Below are 22410 nucleotides of genomic sequence, written 5' to 3' on the forward strand. Positions count from 1 at the left end.
CAGCCCCTCGGCGGCCCAGCAGCGCGCCCGGGCGCCGGCGCCACGGCTCTCCAGCACCGGGAGCCGATGTGGGGTGGCGCTCCGGGGGGGTCGGTGTCTGCCGTGTCTGGCCAGCCCTTGCCCGGCATCTCTCAGCTCGCATCTGGTGTGCGCTGCCGCCTGCTGCAGCAATCTGATCCCCCCCCCCCCCCCCTTATTAATAACAATCCTCTTAAGCTTTTTGCGGCCTGGCTAACTTGGGAAGCCGAGGTTCAAGAAATCTACGGCAAACTGTGTCTGTGGAGAGTAATAGCCAAGAGGCTGTGTGGTAGGGAGGGAACAGAAGGCCTTTCAAGGGATCAGGCTTTTACTGYGGTGTGAGGGGGTCAGCACTGACTGTACAGCTGAGCGGTTGTGTGAGATGGGGAACAGATGTGGCCGGAGACTGCCACAGTGTTGTAATCCCAAGGGCGTTCGGTTGGGTGTAGGAGTCGCTGTGGCCTCTGGAGTGCTCCCATCCCCTGTAGGTACTGCTGTCCCAGCACAGGCTGTTTGAGATGGCCAAGCGAGCAGAGTCCTGGGGCTGAGCACAGGAGATGAGAAGGGCTCACTTGGAGAGCTTGCATCTGTTGCTTGGTTTTGAGAGCATGGCAAGGAGGGAAAGGGGGACACAGAAAACCAGAAGAAAACATGGCATCAGCAGAAATTAAAACTGAGCTGTTTTCTCCCAGCACCAGCAGCTTCTTTATAACGACCCTTAAAGATTGGAGAAGTGCAATCTGGCAAATACTGCTAGGGCAGCTGTAGCTCAGGGTTAGGGCACAGAACACACGAGCGCTGTSTCTTGTCCAGTCATCTTGCAGATCATGAGTACAGTTATCTCTTCAGTATTTTCCATTTCCCTGGAGTTCACAATCCTTATTTTGAATTTCTACTTTCTGCTCAGGAACTGTCTTCCAAAGAGAAGAGGTTAAATGTATAGGCCAGTAGGACACTGCATGCCAAGGGTGAGTGGCTGCTTCAGTCATGTGCTGAACACCTTGGGCCTGAACACTTTTGATACTGGAGAGAGATCTCCAACGGCAGCTGGAGAGCTGAATGTGCATAGCGCTTGTAGTGGCAGGATTCGGAGGCTACCTACACAGCCTGATGCCTGGGGAAGGGCTTCTTTGGAGGACTGTGACTGATGGTAGAGACCAGAAAGGAGGATACGAGGAGAGGAGACTCCTGTGAGGTGAAAGGCATGGAGTGGTCCTGAAGTTGAGGCTTCTACATTGGCATGTGGGAGCAATGAATCGTATGGAGTGTTGGTCATAGGGATGAATTGAACATCAGCAGCATGTCTTAATGGCTTTGGCTTACAGAATGGCATCAAGTGGAGAATGGCACCAGCTAGTTGCACTTGTGTATGGGACAAGAATCATCTCAGCAGAAACACTGCATGTATTGCAGGCTATGCGTGCCTGAGGTGGGATGTTGGGAACTTGGAGTGAAGGGGGCTGGAGGACAGAGGAACAAGAGATGAGGCTGAATCTGTGGAAGGAGAGGTGAGCAGGGTGGRGCTAGATGGAGAGAGTGGGACTGGAAACCTGCGCAGAGGCTGCATGGAAAATGGAGGGCATGGGAGCAGGTGTGTGGAGGCCAGGCTGTAATACGGGGCAGTGTGGGAGAGCTGGGCTGGACCAAACTGTTGTGGGGCTTGGGGAGTCAAAATGATCGYGAGTAAGGAAGCCACATAGTGCTGCTAAGCCGTGGAGGAAAAAGTATTGTCAGACAGCCACGACTGCGTGTGAAGGATATGTCAGGTAAGTGGGCAGAGTTGTTGGCTGGGCCAGGTACAGCTCCTGATGGGTCAGGGAGGCAAGTTGTGTTGGTGGGGTAGCTGAGCTGTTGAGGACCTGGCTGTCTGCAGCAGGCAAACTTCAGCAGACTTCAAGCTGCTCTGCTGTGCCAAATGGGGATGGGAATGGACAGGGTGCTGGGAGGATACCTCAGGACTTTATAATGCCATATCTTGTTCCTCATCTAGGAGAGCCCCACTTTCTGATGAGGAGTCTAAAACAAGCAGCACCCAGCACTTGGGATCTCAGGAGTTTTGCGTCAGCAGCCTGTCCAAGGTGAGCTCCTTGTGTACATGTCTGGGCCCAGTAAGTCATTTCTGTAATGGAACAGGCCAAGCAAGAGCACCTGTAACTACCTGGGTCCTCTGGGCTCTGTCTACTCGAGGGATGTGCCTGACTGGAGTATGGGAGAAGTAACACTTCGTTTTGGCAAAAGGTGTCTGCTGCTTCCCCATACGTGGCCTTCTCAACATCTTGCCAGGGGCCTGGAGGGGGGGGAAAGTGTTGCCTACTTCACTAGGAGCCACTTGCACAGCTCTAAGAAAAATCTTTTCCCTTCTTGTTGCAGGTGGAGCTCACAGCAGTCAGCAGTGGTGGCAGCAATGCCCAGGGGCTGGATTCAGATGGCAAGGTGGAGGAAAAGCTTGGTCCCAAATTGGARGAGCAGCTACCTGATCCCAAGCCAAGTTCAGAGTGTGTGGGAAAGACTGTGAAAGAGGATGATGTCCTGGGCCCTCTGGCAAACCAGGAGGATGGCAGAGGGCAAGAGCCAGCAATCCCCAGAGCTGCTGAGCAGGAGAGCACTGGTGCTGATGCTGCCTGGACACCTGCAGATCCTCACAGCAACAAGCAGGCYGATGTTCTTCCAGCCTGCTCCACGGCTCCAGAGAGTGAGCCTGCTGCRAAGGAGAAAAGCACGCCAAGCTCTGGAGCACAAGGGCTGGGAGTGCTGGCAGAGGGGGCGTTATCTGTGGTTGCTTCCAGCTGCAACACCTCGGCCTCCACCCCAGCTACTTTCACTTTGAATAGTGTGTGCTTTCCCACATCTCAGGCCCCTGCTATGCAAAAAATGCCCCTGTCCTTTCAGCCTGGGGCAGTGTTAAGCCCAAGCCAGCCACTAGTGTACATCCCTCCACCTAGCTGTGGGCAGCCACTCAGTGTGGCTACACTTCCAAGTACCTTGGGGGTCTCCTCCACGCTCACCCTCCCTGTCCTGCCTTCCTATTTACACGAGCGTTGCCTGCCAGGAATTCTTACTTCCCCAGAGCTGCGCTCCTATCCCTACACCTTCTCTGTGACCAGACCTTTGACTTCAGATGCCAAAGTGGTGTCTGTGGAGGTGAATCAGCTCAGCTGCTCTTCACCTTCAAGTGGAAGTGGTGCCCAAACTGCTGCCGATGGTGCTCCCCCATCCACAGCTGGCCCTTCCCTCTCATCTAGCCAGCCTCCACTGTCAGCGTCATGCGGAAGCAGTGCCACTTCGTCGGGCACTGGTACACATGCCAGAGCCCTAGGTGCTCCTGAGCCACATGTGCAGGGGGCTACTACTTCACTTTCTCCTCTGAAGTCCCCTCCGCAGCTAGAGCGTGAGATGGTCTCCTCTCCGGAGTGCAGTGAGATGCCTCTTGATCTCTCCTCTAAGTCCAATCGCCAGAAACTGCCTCCACCCAGTCAACGGAAGACACCTCCGATGCCCATCCTCACACCCGTGCATACCAGTGGCAAAGCACTGCTCACAACAGTCCTGTCTAAGTCCCAGCGTGCAGCCCAGAGCACAGGTAGCAGTGTCACCTCATGCCTGGGCACCACTCCTCCTTTTGTCATCTTCCCTGAGTTCCTACGTAATGGGGAGCAGGGCTCCTGGGTGAAGAACACCACACTCATTAGCACCATTCCAGGCACTTATGTTGGGGTGGCCAACCCTGTCCCTGCTTCACTGCTGCTCAGCAAGGACCCCAATGTGAGCTTCAGTAGGGACCCTCGCCACCTTCCCAAGCAGGAGCCTATTTCCATTGTTGATCAGGGAGAGCCTCGAAATGCTGGGATTCCCTGTGGGAAGAAAGCTAGCCAGGTCAGTGCAGAGGGACAGCAGGATCCTGCCAAGAGACTTCTTCATGGCAGAGTTGCTTCAGGAGCTCCTTTGTGTCAATCTAAGGACATCTCTACCTGGAATCCTGGCCAGGGAACTGTTTACCCCCGTTGCCCGGTGAATGGGAAACCTTCCAATCCTCAGCTTCTGCCTCTTGGCTGGTCTCCTTATCATCAGACTCCTCTGCTTTCAATTGGCATCTCCACAGTGGGGCAGCTGCCCCCAAACCAAAGCAGCACCTGCAAGCCCTCCTCAGGGGCAGGGGAGCTCCCGACATTTCCTAGCATGCAGCCTGCAGAGTCTGGCACGGCAACCCAGAGCACGCCAGAGGGACTGCCCAGGCTCCCATCTCTGGAACAGGATGCTGCCTCCAAGAGCAAGAACTGCCGGACCTTGCCCAAACTGTATGAGGAGCCTGCCAATCCAGGCCCACTGAATGTAGGTCCATCTCTTCAGGCCGGTCCGTTGGATGTGAAAGGGGGAAAGGGGAAGCCAGAAAACCCTCAGAAAAGTCAAGATTGTGATGAACCAGAGGCTGACTCCAGTAAGGAGAGCAACATACAGACTGAGGCTCCCCAGGGGAGCTGTAGCCTCAAACAGCTGGATGCAAAGCCTAAAAACCAAGTGTTAGCAGCCTATTTGTCACATGATCTGCCCACAGTAGGGCAACAGAGCATGCGAACAATTTCAGAGGTGCCCACTGCACCCACAGAGAGTCAACGCAAGGAGGAAGGCTGTAAAAGCTCCCAGGAGCAGCCGGCTGCAGAACCGCCCCAGTGCRTGCGTCAAGTGGATCTATGCAGGATCAAGAAAGAGCGAGTGGAGTGTGACATGTCATTTGCTTCTGCGGCCTGCCTGCGAGCTGGGGCTGCTGCCCAGGCCTTTACTGAGGTCAAGCTCAAGGCAGCGGGCCAAATCAAACAAGAGGGCAGCGCGCGCTGCAAGACCAAGCGGCAGCATGATGGGGATATCAAGCAGGCTCACAAGAGACTGAAATGCAAAGCCCAGGACAGTGAAGAGCCCACAAGCAAATCAGCAAGTCAGAACATGCATGGCCAAAAGGTAGGTGGGAGGCTGCGAGGAAGGATCTCCAGTGCCAGGGAGGGGGKTAGCTGCCAGGTATGGCTGTAGCTGGGACTATTGGGTTATCAAAAAGATCAACAGGTAGGATTAGGAGTGAGGAGGGAGCTCTCGCTGGGGAGAGCAGCTCACTGCGCAGAGCTGGGGCTTATATTGGCTGTCTATCCATGCTTTGTGGCGTTACCTGACAGTGGGTTAATACCTGACATAACTGACTCTGCAGACGTTTTAGGGGAAAAGTGGGTCTGGATATCTACAAATTGCTGGGCTCTGTGGGTGTCAAAAATGCTGAAGGGCAGCAGCATTGTTGGTGTGGGACAGCATTTTGGCATCCCTTGTCCTTAGTCCTGCCAGCGCAGTTAATTGGCAGTTCAGGCTTCAACCTGTATCCTCCATTCGCAGTGGCAAAAACACCATGATGATCTGCGTGAAATTAGCCAGCGAGAAAGCCGAGCTGGTTTGGGATCAGTGAAAGATCACAACAGCCTCAGACTGAAGCGTAAGCGCAGGAGGCCAGCGAACACAGAGTTCCCATCGCCAACACTCCGCAGGGACAGCCATGAGGAAGGTACTGATGTGAATTTAAGGTGGCAATATGTTCTTGCTCTGTCCAGCTGCAGCATTTTCTTTAGTGCTAGCGCTCTTCTGCCATGGCATCAAACTGCAGTTCTCCTGAAGCTGCATGGCTCTGGAGTTGATTGCTCCCCACAGTGGATTGGGACTCTAGATGGAACTGAAATGTGATGCTGGACTGCCCTTTCCAGGCCAGCAGTCTTGCTTGCACAAATTTCCCTCTGACTTTTCAGTAGTATTGTTTCTCAAGGCTCTGTTATCTCCACAGGTTACCTTGAGAAGAAGCCCAAGAACAATTTCCGGGATTTCATTCCAGTGGTGCTGAGCAGCCGAACGCGTAGTCAGTCAGGTGAGTCATTGCCATGGGTCCCGGACAGAGACATCACTGCTGAGTGAGGGCAGGGTACTTTTTGCTGCCCTCTCAGATCAAATAAGTCCTGGGTGGAGTGGAAACATTTCTCTGTTTACATGGCCTTGTTTCTGTCTTCTGTCCTGCCTCACAGGGCTTTTTCTTGCTGGTATTTTTGGCTCTTTTTGTTGGTTAAAAATTCCACTTTCTTTCAGGAAGCGTTGCTGGCTCTTCTGCTAGCTTGACAGGGGAGTGTGATGTGACTGGTCAGGAGATTTTACCATTGGAAGAGGATCAGGAAGAAGAAGAGGAGGAGGAAGAGGAGGAGGAAGAGGAGGAGGAAGAGGAGGAAGAGACGTCCTTGAAATGTCGCAAGCTGCGAAAATCCCACAGGACATCACGCTACCATAGTCGCAGGGCCAGGGACAGGTCTCTGTCAGAGAGGAGCGGCTGTCACTTGCGGAGGGCCCGGGAACTGCCTTGGAGAGTGGAAGCACCCAGGCAGCTGTGGGAGCCCAATGAGGAGGAGGAAGATGACAGCCACATCAAAAGGAAGAAAAGGAGACGGCAGAAAAGTCGTAAATACCAGACAGGGGAATATTTGACCGAGCGAGAGGAGGAGCAAGTGGGCTACCCCCACAGGAGGCGAAAATCCAAAGCAGGTACAGTCTGGGAAGGGGTTTCTGGTACCAGGCACCTGGGCCCAAGGCCATTTTATTTGGTGGATTTTTGTCATTACAACTAGGGCAGTGGATTTGCATGGATCGCTTCAGCTGGTCAGCTCTTTAAAGAATATTTACAGTACGTTTTAGGGTAGGGAACACCATCTTATGTGGCTAGTTAGGTACTGATTAAGTACCAAATGAGAATTGGAGGAGGTAACACAGCAGATTTTTTACGGATAGGTATGGACTCCTGGGAGGTGTTCAGTGTTCCTGGCTAAAATAGAGGTGAAGCCATTGCAGTTCACATTGGTCTTTTTTATGCTTTGTTTTCCTTGATTAAGTTAACTTGCAGGCTTGCACTGCAGAGCATGATGGAGAAGATTAACAAAGTCAGCATGTTGCAAGTGGCGCTGTGGTTCGAATTTGCAGTTTTGCTAAGAGGAGAAAGCTGTGCCACCTGCCTGTGTTGTGCTTCCTGCTCTGCTTGCACTCTTTGACTTTTTTTTCAATAACTGCCCTGACTATGTGATCAAAGCTAAATCTGTGATCTGTGTTTCCCTGAGGTTTAGTAGTCTCTGCACTCCCTTTTCCTGGACATTCTGAGGTATCTGTCAGCCAGCTATCTCTGTTCATTCAGGTGCATTTTGAGGTTGTTGGAAGCAAGGATGGTATTCATCCAGCAAAACATACATGTCCAAATGCACGTGTTGACATCTGGCTGGTAGTCCAGACTATGTGCAGCTCTGCCTGAGCTATCCCACAGGTAACTTCTGTCAGTGTTGCAGAAGAGCATGCCTCTGCTGCAGTGCCACTGTGGCWAAAGTGCTTCTCCAAGGGCTGCCAGCTGTTCCTGTTCTTAGGCCTTTCTCTGGGAAGTGATGCAATGACTGTGGACCTGATGCCTTCTGCCACACTGCATCAGTGCTCAGACTGACAGTCCTCAGGAGAAGCTGAGATGCTACTGAGGCGCAATGTAGTAAGTAGTAAAGATGGCCTGGCAAAGGGCAGTCTTGACGAGGTTAGGTTAGAGAGCAACGGTGCTGTGCTTCTGAAGATCTCTTTCTCTGTGTGATCTGAATCAAGCAGCTGACCAGTGGTGATTTTCAATGAGTGTGCTTTCTGTAAAGGTAAAACTGTTGAACGGGATGCTTAGTTAGCACATTGCCTGCTAAGTTCTGTTGTTTCAGGTTAGTCACCGGGTTTCTTTTGTGTCCTAGCCCTCAATACTGCTAAAAACCTGCTGTAGGCTGTCCAGAGCGGGTGGAAAGCCAATTAGGTGTTTAATTCCCTTAGTCTCATCTCTATAGTCTCATATCCATGTGCTTTTAAAGCACGTCCCTCCTACTGTGTGCTCTCCAAAGCTAGATGCTCTGTTATACTTTTACCCTGCTGTAGTGTCTGACTGCCTCTGTGTGAAAGCAGTAGCAAAGTTTCTGATGGGCTTATTGGCATCTTTGCATTGCTTAGACTGTCTCCCACTGAAGCCTCTTTGAAATGGAGCCTGAAAAGAAGGTGTGAGTTCAGCAACATTTGAAGAGATTTTTTTTCCAGGAGCTTTACTACACATCTTAAAGGTGTCTCTCCTCCCTTAAGAAAGGTTCAATAGCCTGCTTCCCTCAGAGACTACTTGGTCCTCAGATGTGGAAGCTTCTGTATTTTGGATTCTGAAATTCAGCTCATGGCCAGGAGGCATTCCTGGCTTTGGAGATTAGGACCCAGGCTTTACACTGGCATTGTAAGGTGCCTGGAAGGCTCAAGAGGGACATGAGGCCAGCCCATGCCTTCGGAGAAAGTAGATAGCTTCATTCAGCACTAGCTAAAGACTGCATCGTCTTTAGATGTGAGCTGCAGTGATCCACTGACAAATGGCTGGTTTGTTGTGGCCGGATCCCCTCTGAGGGAAGAGTGGCACCTTAAAATAAGCATACCAGTTTCAGTATTTAGTTGCTGATACCACTCATCATCCAAGTGTAGCCAGAAAACGATTAGGACTTCAAGGCACTTGGATAAAGGAAGCTCCGTCCCTTTGACGGTGAAGGTAATATTTTGATTCATTGGAAGTGTCTTCTCTCTCTGACCAATACACCCTGGATTTTGGGCAGACCACTTTGATCAGCTGGGCAGCCCATTCGTCTATGAATGCATTCTTTGTCATTTTACTGCTGATAGTGGTGATCACGTCAGCTAAAGACAAGGCACACATTTTTTGTTTTTTTCATCGTCTTCTCTTCATGCACCAGCCAGAGACTTGGTTCTTCCTCATCCCATTCCCCACTCTTCAGAGGCTCACTCCATTTCGTATCTGTTTCCTCCCCACAGGCAGCGGTCCAGCAATGAGAGCATGTTCTCTCACACAGACATGCTTTCTGCCAAATGTATTGAATTGTATTGTATTAAATCTTAATTATATTAAAATTTTTAATTTTAATTGTATTAAAAGTATTAAATAATGCATTGATGGACTGATTTAAAAGTCTTGGTCTAAAACAAACAGACCTCCTGTGCATTGGCAGAAGGAATCGGATATCAAAAGGGATATCAAATCAGATATGCAAAAGGGAGGAGTATCTCAACTCGTTCTACACTTCCCTGGACTTAGTTGCTCAAGTGTCACAACTTTGTAAAAGGGGCGAGAATGGTGTTACAGACAGCCCAGCAAAAATCTCTGTCCAAGGACTTCTTCCAAAAGAGCAAGCAGGTTAGTGACTGCCATGTGCTGCTTTCTTGACAATTGACTATCATTGACTAAAACTTCTCTTAAATACAGTCTAATACTTGTACATAAATTTAAAAAAGAAATACTGTGTTCTATACAGTAGGAATATAGAACTACGAACCCAGGTAACATCTCACGATGAGCTCTGCTTTGTTCAGAGCAAGGCAGGCCTATTCTCTTAAGGAAACTTGACCTGTTTCTTGCTTAAGTACATCCAGTATGCTGTATGGTGTCAGGCTAGGACCTGTCTACATGCTGTTTTCTCCAAGACAGAGCAAGCAGAGAGGCTATGCAGGGGAAGGACAGCTACTTCTTGGGCTCCAGCCCCCTGGTGTTCCCCAGCATCCAGAGCAGCTGCATTAGGGACCTCGAAGAAGATGTCCCTGCCCAATCCTTTTATGATTTTTTTTATGAGTTTGTTGTCCATAAATTTGTCTAAACTCTTTCTGGTCCTGCTGATATCATCCACCTCCACTGCCTCTGGTGGCAGTAAATCTCTGAAGTTCACTCCATGCTGTACAAAGTCTTTTCTTATTTCATAGAGTACTCCTATATCTTGTCTTGCAGAATTGGGTGAATAAGATTTCTGCATTCAAGTAATCTATCCCTGTGTGATYTTGTAAGCCTTGATCACATCTTCTTCAGCCTTCTCTCCAGACTGAGGAGTCCCAGCCTCTTTCAAAAGGCAGGTTCTCCACCCTCAGTCATTTTAGTTGCCTCTCTTCACCACTACTCCGTCTTTCCTGAGATGTGGAGACCCTCATAGCACACAATGCTTAATATGTGCATGCTTCAAGATTTTCTGTGTTTCTCCTTGGTGTCTCAGTCAAGCCCATTTTTCTGTGAAAGATGCACAGCCGCTGGTTCCTAGCAATAACAAGCCTGGATGGAAGTTATTTGCAGTGCTTGATGTGGAGAACCTAAAATATCAGCACAGCACGTAAACTGAAGATACTGCTCCTAGATCTCTACAAAACCTGGCTGGGTACTAGAGAAAGAAGGGTCCGCCTTGCATGTGGTGTCCCTAAGGGAACCAAATGTTCTGTTCCTGGGGATTACTCTCTTGATCCCTTGAACTAACCTACTAGGACATCTCCTAGCATTTACCTACAAATAAAGCAAAAGACTGTTCCAAATGAAGTACTCAAAGCTGTGGAGAGAGCCATCTTGAGAGACTCTGATTTCCAAAAGCTGTCTGCATGGTGTTCTTCCTTTGTAACCAGTTTTATTCCAACACTGCTGATATACAGCAAGGAGGGAGATGCAAAGGCATCAAAATGCATCACGCAAGTTTGTGCTGTTATATGTTTATGAGGCTTTACTTTCTCATTCCATACTTTGTTTTCCAGTTACTGTCATGCCCTTTCTATAATTTGTTCCTATTTAAGTGAACCAGAGTGCATGTCCTTGCATGATGTTTAGGACATAAAGAGCAACCCTGCAGTTCCGCGTAATGCAAGGAAGAAGAGCTTGGATTTCCCTTGAGGCATTGTGCTACTTCCTGCCTGCATGTATATTAAAAAAACTTTAATATACTACTTARGTTAAGGGGAAGACTGAGAAGGCAAGGCAAGGTCTGATTTTGTAGGCAGCAAAATATCAACTGTTCCACTGTGTAAAGCGGATACCTTCCAAATTTTTTTTTTCTGCAAGGGGTGTCCCATGTGAGACCTGCTTAGTTTTGCAGATATTAGGGGAATTTACCATATGGCAGCATGCAGTGATCAAACTAATGGGAAGCATGCTGACAAACTGGGCTGTTTCCTACTGGATTCCTTGCCCAGGGAGACCCTGACCCACCTGACTGTCATRCCTAAAGAAAAGTCTTAATCATTGCATGCAACTTCTAGATCTCGATAGGATTGGCCTTTTTAGGCCAGGATGACTGTCTGACATTGTGCATCTTGTGTTCATTCTGAGCCCATCCCTGATGGGTAGAATTTGTGTCCTCACTCTGCTTGTTCTCACTGCAGTGACTCTACTTCCAGCTTTGTAGCCATCAAAGATTTGCAAGGATAAGTTTGTTTTGATTGATGGGCAGAGATTGGGATTGCTGCCCTTTGGTTCTGCACCGATAGAAGCTCCTCATTCCCATTTCTCCTTTAGATTTTAGGTACCGGAAGCAGAAGGAGTCTGGGCAGGGCAAAGGCACAGAGTTACGACTGAGAAGTAGGCTTTCCCCATCTCCCCGAAAGTCTCAAGGACGCTCAGACTTCCGAAATGGCTTTTTTCTGGAGCACTCGGGCAGCTCTCCCATCCAAGAAGAGCTGGAGAAACCATCAGGAAAACGCAAATGCAAAACCAAACACCTGGCAGGGATCTGTGATGAGGGGAAGGTATGGCTTGGATTGATGAGGGGGACACTGTATGTGGGGAGAAATGAGATGGGGATTCATATTAGTAAGCCRTGGCTACATGTGCCCAGGAGCTGTATTCCCTTTTTTTGCAGGTGAAAGGACGCTGGAATCAGCCCAAAATACACTCTCTGAAGAAGCCTCAGGACTTGTGGCCACTTTGTAAGTCCCGTCGGGTCTCACAAAGCCCAGGGAGTTCCCCTGAGTTACCTGTGGCTCAGCACATTCCTCCTGAAGCTCGGCGGCTGATTGTGAACAAAAATGCTGGGGAGACCCTTCTGCAGCGAGCGGCCCGCCTGGGCTACAAGGTGAATTTTGGAGGATTTTGTTTCTCTGTGGCTTGTGCTGCCCCATTTTGGCTTGTGTGTAACTAGGTCTGTGCTGATCTTGTTCCTGCAGGATGTAGTGCTTTATTGCCTGCAGAAAAAGAGTAGTGATGTGAACCACCGTGACAACGCTGGTTACACAGCTCTGCATGAAGCCTGTGCACGAGGCTGGATTGATATCCTGCACATTCTGCTGGAACATGGCGCCAACGTGAACTGCAGCGCACAGGATGGCACAAGGCAAGCAAGCAAGAGGGAGGACATGAGGAAAGCACTGAACGGCATGGGGCAGTGAGCAAGGGACAGTTTTCTGGGAAGAACTGCCAGCCATCACTAGATTTGTTTTAACAAGAAACAGATCATTTGCTTTGTGGACTCTTCCGATCTCCTTTTTACCTGCTAATGTTTCTGTCCTTGCAGGCCTGTCCACGATGCAGTAGCAAATGACAACCTGGAAACCATGTGGCTTCTACTCTCCTATGGTGCTGATCCCACTCTGGCCACGTACTCTGGACAGACAGCTGTGAAGCTTGCCACTAGTGAAGTGATGAAGCGCTTCCTTTGTGGTAAGAGCAAGCCTGCGGGTGGCAGTGCTTACATCTCAAATGGGGTGCCCACGAAGTTGAGAAGTGCTTGAGCAGCATTGAGCAGGTTGAATAATTTTAGCTCTATCATGTTATATATGTGCATTTTTACAATGCAACCTCTAGTTACAGAATTGTATATCATTTTTCAAATAAGATACAAGTAACTTTTCAGTCTTTATTGTACAAGGTAAGAATGCTGGCAATGTTATCATCACATAACTATAAAGACAAGGCTGTGGATGAATGAAGAAGACACTGAGTTCAACACCTGCAGTTCCTGGTTCTACAGACAGCCTAAATGAATATATTTTTGCTGCCAAGTAATGATGCCATCTACTCTAAAACTGTTCCTGCCCAAATGCTGCTTGCCTGCTGTTGTTACAAAGGACCATTTTGCATTACTGTAGCTGAGAGTGAAGCAGTGCCTACTTTCTGTGCTGTTAGTGCAGAGTGTTGTGGCTCCAGTAGAACAGCAAAGAGGACAGAAACAACTAGAAATAGATTGCAGTTCCCACACAGATGCAAGGGAGAAATTTTCCAGTTTTGAAAAAGTATGATTTGCCAGCTGTCTGTTTGTCTGTCTTATGCTCTGGGCTTAACAACACACATTTGTTAGAGGTTGAACTTGAGACAATTCTAAGAACCCTCCTTTCCAACCACTCAGTATTATCAGTTGTTTTCTCCTTCAGCCTCTATTTCATCTTCTCAGCCCCAGGGCCATGTTGTCCCCTCCTGAGTGAGGGCACCCTTTTTGCAAGTTATAGTTCAACCTTTGCCATAACATCTAGCTGCAAAATACAGTAACACTTCACCTCCTTTGCTTTTCCCCAGAGCAATAAATATGCATTCCAGGATAACACTTTGACCAGTAGATATACATTTCCCCTCTTGTTTTTTTTTTTTTTTTTTTTTCCTTCTTAGATTACCTTTTGGATCTTGAGGGCCGTACGGATGGGGATCCTCGAACAGCATGGGACTTCTACAGCAGCTCTGTACTAGGTGAGTTCAGTCCTTTCCATTTCCTTTACACCTGCAGAGCAGAAAGAGGTACGTTTACTAAATAATGATGTGTTGCTTGCTCTATCAGCTTCTCTCTCAGCTCGTGTGGTGCAGAGAGATTCCACCATTATGTTATATGCTGGGAGTTTCCATTGCTCCTGAAAGCGAGTCTTTCTTTGGGAAATGGCACACCTGATTCCCTCTAAGTAAGGTGAAAGCTGTAAGATTAGACTCTAGGAGCTGCTGGTGATTTCTGAGAGTCTTGGGTCCCAATCCTATAGCAGGTTATTCTAGTGTAGTTCTTGTTACTGCCTTGCTAGCCAGTCATCAAGATAAAACCAAGGAAATCGAAGAAAATCATTGTTTCTTTGAGGTGTTCTCCTTAATAGCAGTTCTGAACTTCCAGTTCCCAGAGCTGCCCATCCAGTGGGACAGCTGTGCCTTGGCGTTATGGACCCCTCTCCTCTGTTTCATTTGTCTGGAGGAGTTCCTTCCCTTACAATGCCAGGCATTTTCCAGTGAAAGGATGACTTGTATCTTCTACTGCCAAAGACTTTCTGAAGAAGGTGGTTTGGGAGTTTTCTTGAAATAATGCAGAGTCCCTCCCAACCACATCTGAGACAGTAGATCATCACTATCAAGTCCTCTGTAAAGACTTGGGTTGTTTCTGCGCTTGGCAAGCTCAAAGGCTGTTGATTTTAGTTGTTTTCTACTGTCATTTTAGACCTCCTTTTAGAAATCAAAAAAAAAAAAAAAAAAAAAGTTGGATGCATTTGGAAAGCTAGTTTTTATAGAGGACATATCCTTGGAGGAAGGACCCTGATGTCTCTTTGTTTCAGAACAGATGAAATTCTGTATTTCTAAGAAAACTTTTTGTCCATAGGCCTTTGCATCTCAGGCATGCCAAGGAAGCTGTTCAAACCAGAGTCTCCTTCCTCTAGATTTCTAGCTCTTGAAGCTGTCACAATCCTTTGCGAAGAATCCTCATTACCTAGAGAAAAATAGCTTTTGTTTGACTGTAATATCTTAAAGATATTACCCCTTTTGATTTATCACTGACTCCCTCTTGAATTTCTCTGTTGAGCAAGGAAGGAAAACTGTGGGTGGTTTTGTAGGTAAGAAGGTTTGACTGGTTTTGGTTACTAGAGCAGGGCTGAGCTCTTGGTAACCTAGTGAGCTTATATATTTGAGTCTGAGTATGTGCTTAAGTCCCATTCATCAGTGCCTTTTCCTCTTCAAGATCTTGGAATGGGATTGCAGGCTGCCAGTTCTCATACCCCATAGGAGACTGCCTACCACATGCAAGTCATTCAGGAACATGCCATCGTTTTCTTCTTTTTGTATACCCTGAAATGAAAGAATGAATCTTGGAAGGCTAAGCAGCCTAATTGCTTTTGGTTCAAATTAGCTGCTTGCTTCAGCAGTTCTCTCTCTTTTTCTTTTTTTTCTCTTGCGGCTTCCTTAGATTGTCTTGAAAATCTTGTCTTTCATTGTATCTTTCCACATTTCTGTCCTCCACTCCAGTAGGCAAAAAGACAGTTTCCACTGATTTTTCAGTAGGCAAACCCTCCCTGGCTCTTGCCATTTTTGGCAGATGCAGGGCCTGAAGATGCCAACAGCGATACCAGTTCGCTGCTCACAAGGACCTTACTTAGGTGCTTGATTAATGTGAGGAAAGGGTCCATAGGAAAACATGGAAATGCTGGTGACAGCACTTAATTTTCCTCTGCTTGGACCTCAGTTATGCTCTTTGGAGGATTGTTTAAGGACGGAAAAAGACTACCTTTTCTGTTAAATTAAACATGTCTTACTTCTTCTACTGGGACTTCACACTAAATCATGGTCACTGTGAATGTACCTCTGCTGGGTGTCCATCATTTGCCTGGTGCTGTCTGTCAGGTTTTGTCTTCCTTCTGTCCTGTGCTGCCTGAAGGTGATTAAAAAGCCAGACACACCCAGCGTGAATCTGCCTGTGCACATCCTCAGGAACATCTTTTCATTTTTGCTCCAGTAGAAAGATTCTTCCAGTGTTTAGTGGGATAATGCTTGCATCTCAGGTGCCTTAGAGCTTAACAGGTAGTTCCACATTACTTGGGAGAACTCTGGTCCATTCCAGCCCCAAGGTTGATGATCCCTGGAGGAATGCCAGCTACACAAAATGTTCTGGAGCTACCTGGGTTCGGTGTAGCTTGTGGGATACTTCTATCTCTGGCTTGGGATCACTGCCATCATCTCTCTAAGCTGATCTAACTGCACATTGCTGTCAGAGCTCCTTACACCCCTTTGTGTGGAGCATTCCCAGTGTTGCTCCTGACAGCGTCATTGCGAGGCAGAGAACTAATCTAGCTGGAAAGTAATCCTTTGTCTTGCCAGGTCCATGTTCAGCAGGCACAGAAAGAGACCTTTCCTTTCATCCACATCTAGATCAGCTTACAGCAATAGTGAGGTGGCACTATTGTACCTCTGTCACCTGTGTTTTGACAGACAATACTGCAGAGCAGTATATGAACACACAAGGAAGAGCAAATGCCCAAGCTAGTGACAAGGGGCTGTTTTGTTTGTAGTGGTGTTTCTTGCGGTTTTGTTGCTTCTGTTGTTTTTGTTTTTTGAAATGGGCTCAGTTACCTTATGCAGTCACCTTTGRTCACTGACAGCAGACTTTCCCCAGGGCAGGGAAATACCTGGTTGTGCCGCAGAGTAACTGGTCTGCTCCCAGCTGTCAAAGGCAGCAAACCAGCTCAGCAGAAATGCTTCTCTTCCTTTAATGATTCAATTCTTCAGAGTTTCCTTTTCCATCAGAGTAGCCAGCTAAAGCACAAAGCATTGCATGTCACTGCGGCTGGAAGGAGCAATCTCAGGCCCAGTGCGTTTCTATTCTTTGAAGCAGGAATGTTGTCCATGGTTTTCCTTAGGTGTGTAAATCCCTGGGGGCCACAGGATAATGAGAGAAACCAGGGGGTGGGAGCTCTGAGATTTGGGTATGGTAAACTCATTAGTGTCGTGCGCTTCACGCTGCCATTGCTCCAGATACAATGTCCCACTCTAAGGTTTTGTTATACACCTGGAACTAGCATTGTTGTGCCTGATGTCGCTGTGTTTCTCTGCGATGGTACAGGATGTTCCTGTTCTCATCTGAAGCCTTTAGTAAGGCTAGTAGACAGGACCAAGTGAAAGGAGTTCTCAGGACAGAACCATAAATCTTGCCATGTTAAATTCATTTAGTTCTTTTTTCCTGGGTTACCCAAGAAGGATACTTCAGTCATGGCACTCTTAAGCTTTGCCTAGCAGTGATATCAGGCCAATATTCGTATCAGTTATTTTTGTCCTATTCTACAATAAGTTTTGAAGGTTAGAAAAAAAAAAGGTTTTTCTATTTCTTAGAAACTTTTCTCTTTTGGGGGACTTAGAAATGACTTAAGTGTTTCCTGAGACCCTGTTTGAGCCTATGTCTTCTATTGCTGATGTTGTTTCTCTATTAAAATAACATTCTGACTAGGTGTTGCATTTATTCATAGAGCAGTGTGGCACTTGGATCTTGTTCATGCAGCATAAGAACACTTTCTGTGCAGCCTTTTCTTTTATGYATGGTGTTAAACTTCTGCATGATTGGTTTATTTGCTTACCAGCACACTTGCTGTGATTTCTCTCTATAGAATCTAAATGTATTTTCTGAAAGTTTTTGGAGCTGTATTATCTCAGCAGGACAAAAACACTCTGAAAACCCAAGGCTATTCATACCTCCTGATAATAAAATCCTAACAGCAAGTTATTTTTCAACAGATGCTTTCCAAACTGGTGAATAGTAAATTTAACTGTGTTCACATTGTTTCTGATCGAATGTGCTATCCTCCATCTTCTATGCAAGCAAATACTGCTAGAGCTCACATACCTCTTAGAAAGACTTACGCCAGAAATGTGTGGGTCTACTTCTCTAAAGTCATCCTTATTGTTGTTCTTTTGTATAAGCCCCCAGATCTGCTGCACAATTTGGTGGCACTATCTTGCAGTCCTTATGTACACACAGCTCCTGGCACACACCTCTACATAACCTGCTGACAGTTGTCGAGAGTGAGATCTGGGTGGAGAAGTGCTCAAAGAGCAGAGAACAGTGACCTGCTTTAGAGGAACCATGGTCCTTAAAGATGCTTTGTCTGCTAGGCTCTTATAATCCACCTCCTTCTCCGCTGGTGCATATACTTCTAGGCTGAGGATGGTTGTGCTAGCAAAGGAGCGGGAAAATGACTGATGCCATTTTGGGAAGAACTTGGGATGTCAGTGTGCGTTTGAGCCAAGAAAACAGTCTCATCTTGCAAGCAGGTAGTACATGGCCTCACATGTGGAATCAGTGCAGACCTGAAGATTACTATRCATAATTTGCTCTTTCAACCTAACAGTCAGAGTGGAGCTACCAGGCAGCATATCATGCAGAGCAGCCAGCACTCGCTCATTCTCCAAAATGAAGGGCTAGAAGGAAAGTGTGAGGAGCCCCTGTGATTTAGCTCTTGAATTTGCTGTGATGTTGTGGGCAGGTGCATATGGAAGTGTGGAAGTAACTAGTCATTTCCCCAGGGACCAGTGAGTGCTGGCTGGAGTGAAACTGTGATTAATGCCAATGTCTGTCTTGCTTATCTCAGAGGGGAAGGATGGCATTGGATGTGATCTCCTGCTCAACCCTCCAGGAAGTTCAGACCAGGAGGAAGATGAGCAAGAATCAGACAACTTCATGTTTGAGTTCTCAGACAAGCCACTGCTTCCCAGCTATAACCTCCAAGTTTCAGTCTCTCGGGGGTAAGTATCATTTCCTAAAGCAGAGAGAATTTGGGGGACACTGATGCTACAGTGGAGGGGAAGCCCATGGCCTCCTGTTACAGTCAGCAAATACTGCACAGTGGGATTTAACCAAAGGCAGGAGTGAAGCTCAGGATGAGATGAAYCATTGGATGTGACTGATCAACTCTCCAGGGACTGTGGAGGGAGCTGACAGCAAGGGACTTGCTTAGATGTGTGCTCCTGCAGCGTAGATGTGCTTAGAGAAGTCCCAGCGTGGGCATCATTGACTGCTGGCTAGTATAGAGCACAAAGCCAGTGAAGTCCTGCAGGTCCTGGTTTGGTCTTCTTAATTCAGCACTTAAAGGAAGTTTGGTCATGTCCGCCAGAGGAGACGGAAATGGGAGACAGACTGAGGGACTGTAGGTGAGGGATGCATATAGGTAAGGGAAACAAGCAAGGAAAGACCCTCCTGGTTTAAGAAAGGACAGAATTTTGTTTCAAAACAAAACCAAAATGCAATGCAGGTAAAGCCCAAACTCTCTGGAAGATGTTTGTTTTTGTCAGCTGCTTGGTGCATATCCTTCTGTACTACTGGTGGTCACAGCACTGGCATGCCATTTACAGATGGCAGCATGTCAATCATCTGAGCTCCTCAAGGCWAAGAGCAGCTTATGTATCTCAGATGGTTATTTTCCTTAAAATTAGGATTAGAGATACTGAGTTACAGACAGCCYCTTGCGGAAACACTGCCAGTGTTTGGAAATGTGTGATTCTCTAGGGAACCACTAGTGACTTTCCTGGAGAGCTCTGGCTGTGGGACAGCATGGCCAACACCACTGCACAACTTGAGATAGACTTATGCGTCCTCAGGGAGCAGAATGATTTAGTCAGAGATTTCCCCATATAATCCTACAGCCTAGCCAAACGTGTTTTGTTACTGTGTGGTATCTGTATGCCATGCCTGTCAGGAAACCTCCCCTCTCTTCTCCCTCTGCTGTTGCTCTTGGCRCTGTTTTTGTCCAGCAATGGTCAGCAACAACTTACATTGATGGGTCTGAATAGATCGTTTTCCTTCTGTCATGAGAAAGTCTAAATGAGGTCACAGTACTGGAATCGTAGCTTAGATGATAGATATTTTGCTGTGATCAGACACACGTATGTGAACAGTCTTGCCCTCTCTACCTTCTGTGACTGCTTATTGTTGGACTGTGCATTTGCTTAAACTGCAGGTAGGAGAAAGGTGATTTGGCAGGGGGAGCAAAGAAAAAATGCCATTTTTTCTTTCTGTTTAGCAAATTTCCCCTTCTGCCAATTTCTGCCCATCTAACAGGACATACACAGTGCCCAGCAGAAATGACTGGGAGTGAAATGGAGCCCCTAGTGTGGCTTATTGCTGGCAAGGGAGGGAAGCTCTTTTAACTGCCAGGACGCTCTTTTAACATGTAACTTACACACTTATGTTCCTGTCCTGATTTGAATGTTTTAAGGAGCATTCAAAACCAGGCATGTCTAGAAGCCTAGATTCGATCTGTACACATGGTCTGTCCAGACTGCTGAGTGCAGGGTCCAAGAGATAGTGCCTGGACCTCATCTTGGTACTGTAGCAAGGGGAAGGCCAGCGTGGTCAGGTGGGAAACGTGCCCATGGACCCTTTCTCCCCTAACGCTTGACTCTCCTGCCTTCCCTGCAGGCCCTGCAACTGGTTCCTCTTCTCCGACGTTCTCAAGCGACTAAAGCTATCCTCCCGCATATTCCAGGCTCGCTTTCCGCACTTCGAAATCGCCACGCTGCCCAAGGCGGAGTTCCAGCGCCAGGTCTCCCTCAGCCAAGTGCTRGTCCAGACCGAGGTGCTGGAGAGCCCCGAGCTCACGCTGGGCGCTGCAGAGACAGTGGAGCTCGTGCACTATGAGCCTGAGCTGCTGCAGCTGCTGGGCTCAGCAGTGGAGTACGAGGCCTGGAGCAGCTGACGGGGACGGATCCGTTCCCTGCATCATGAGGCAATAATAAGGACCAACGGGAAGCAGCCTTCTCAGCGCCAGCAGCAGGGACCCCAGTCTTTGGCCAGCTAGTCCTTTCCTCATGGTGCCCAAGCTGCAGCTGGGGAGAGATGACACTTGCTTCCAAGGACTTCCCAGGGTCCCTTTGTGATGAGCAGCAGCAGTGGCAGCTCCCTGCCAGCCCTGTCCAGCTATTGCAGGAGATGAAGCCCTCTCCCAGGGGGCTGTGTTTAGCTGGAGCTCACAGGGCAGCAAAGGGCTCCTGCTCTGCTGAAGTGAGGGGCAGCAGGTGCATCTGCCCATCCCTGCCTGCCCCCATGGAACTGCGCCTCTCTCTCTGCCCTCCCTCTCCCAATGTCTTCCATAGTATTTATTTAATTAGTATTTAATTTGTAATGTTTCCTTTTGGTTTTTGCTGAGTCTGTATCACTGTGATTATGTGAGCTCTGGGCTAGGGGACAGGGGTTTCCTCTGGCTACTCTCCAGCACTCCCCAAGGCCAGCGTTCCCACGCTGGAGCGCTCAGCCCTTGAGCTGCAGAGCTGGGAGGTCCCTGTCCTCCACAGCTCCACAGGGGGCCTGGGGACAGCCACATCTCCTATCTTCAGAGCTGGCTTCTGCTGCAGGCACTCCCTCACCCATGAGTGAGGCCAGCTGAGCGCCAGGCCCTCTGCTCCAGCCTCACCCCGGGTTCCTTCCCACATTTCGTTCATGCTGCTGCTCCCCGGCCCCCGTTAGCTGCAGCCTGCAACTCCCAGCAGCTCCCAGGCTCACGGCAGCTTGTTCTGCCTGGGGCTCGCTCGCCGTCATGGGTCCATCCTTGCTTCCTCGCGTGGGCTCCACCGGGCCTTTCCCTGCTCCACCTGCCCCTGCTGTTTCCCCAGGAGCGCTTCTACAGGAGAGAGGGGGGGGGGGGCAGAGCGCCCCAGTGCCCGCTGCTGGCGTGCTGAGCAGGGCTGCTCCGCTCCACCGAGATGGTACAGTTTTATTGTACAGGTGCTAACAGGACTCTTGAGGATGGGACAATCTGTTTTTCTTTTCTTTGGGGGGGGAGGGGAGGTGTTGTTTTATTCCTGGCTCTTCCCCTGCTCCATGATGGGAGCGTTGGGTGGGTTTTTTTGTTTGTTTTTCCTTTGTGTTGTGTTTCTTCCCAGCCAGGGCAGATGTCTCCCTTCCCCTTGGACTCCCAGCTGCCAGCCTCCCCTCCCTGGGGCCGGACAGCTCCTTTTTTTTTGAAGCCGAGGGTTTTTTGCCTTTGGGTGTGTATTCTGGCTGCTCTTTCTGATTTCTGTTTTATTATAAGCAACCGGCTGTGGTGTCAAAAACACTTATGTACAGAAAAAAAACCTGCATCAGGCCTCCTGTCTCCTGGCTCTTCTTCTTTTGGTGTCATGTCTAACACCCGCCCCAGGTTAGAGGGGCAACCTGACAGCGCAACCCAGCCTTCGCACACATGCAGGCCTCAGCCAGGCTGCCGGGGTGGGGGGACATTGGTGCCAGTGGGGCGAGGGCTATGCTGGCTTTCCTTGCATGGTTTCCTCAGCTCTCATAGGCTTCCCATGAGCGTTCCCCTCCGGCCTCGGCCGTGGGCCGTCCCGGCCGTGCCCGGCAGCATGTGTGCACCGGTTTCCCGCTCCTGCCAGTTGAAAAAAAAAGCCCACTTAAGTTCCTCAGCTGCTCACACTTGTGCCTCTTTGTAGCTGGGCTGTATGAGAGCGCAGCGCCACGGGGCCCAGCTCCATGCCAGCCACCCGCGGCTGGAGCCCTGGCATCGCTGACCCAAGCTCTGCACTGCCAGCCAGCAACGGTGGCACATGCTGCGCCTGCCCGGGCCGCTCATCTCGGCAAGGTCAGGCTGGAGCATTTCCACTGGCGGCTTCCCCCTCACCCCCTCCCTTTTTTTCATCAGGTGCCCAGCTTCCCTGGCATGGGAGGGAACATTTTATTTTTTTTTATTATTTTTTTTTTCCTCTAGAAAAACATTTGCTGCATTTAAACCAGCATCCCGTCCTGCCCTCCACCCCCGGAGGTATCATGCTGCCATTCATGGCAATGGCCACGCAGCGGGTGAGTGGTAGTTCCTCCT

General features: G+C 48.8%; 1 protein-coding gene across 2 annotated transcripts in view; it reads left to right on the forward strand.

The window, feature by feature from the left end:
- BCORL1 (BCL6 corepressor like 1) overlaps positions 1-21675 on the forward strand; it is a 23382-nt gene extending 1707 nt beyond the window's left edge. Inside the window, exons 2-13 of one of the 2 annotated variants that reach the window (XM_085324263.1) lie at positions 2009-2096; positions 2389-4971; positions 5392-5557; positions 5831-5911; positions 6127-6573; positions 11399-11628; positions 11742-11954; positions 12046-12212; positions 12393-12538; positions 13481-13558; positions 18193-18346; positions 20019-21675. In XM_085324263.1, coding sequence (XP_085180389.1) covers positions 2009-2096; positions 2389-4971; positions 5392-5557; positions 5831-5911; positions 6127-6573; positions 11399-11628; positions 11742-11954; positions 12046-12212; positions 12393-12538; positions 13481-13558; positions 18193-18346; positions 20019-20295 — 4630 coding nt within the window. In that variant the 3' untranslated portion in view covers positions 20296-21675. Of the gene's footprint in view, positions 1-2008; positions 2097-2388; positions 4972-5391; positions 5558-5830; positions 5912-6126; positions 6574-11398; positions 11629-11741; positions 11955-12045; positions 12213-12392; positions 12539-13480; positions 13559-17524; positions 17987-18192; positions 18347-20018 lie in introns of those variants that run through there. The other variant, XM_085324264.1, reaches the window with a different exon arrangement.
- Positions 21676-22410: the final 735 nt, after the last annotated feature.

The sequence above is a fragment of the Rhea americana genome, unplaced genomic scaffold, assembly GCF_003343005.1.
Source record: "Rhea americana isolate MKP2758 unplaced genomic scaffold, rheAme1 scaffold_90, whole genome shotgun sequence".
Lineage (NCBI taxonomy): Eukaryota > Metazoa > Chordata > Aves > Rheiformes > Rheidae > Rhea > Rhea americana.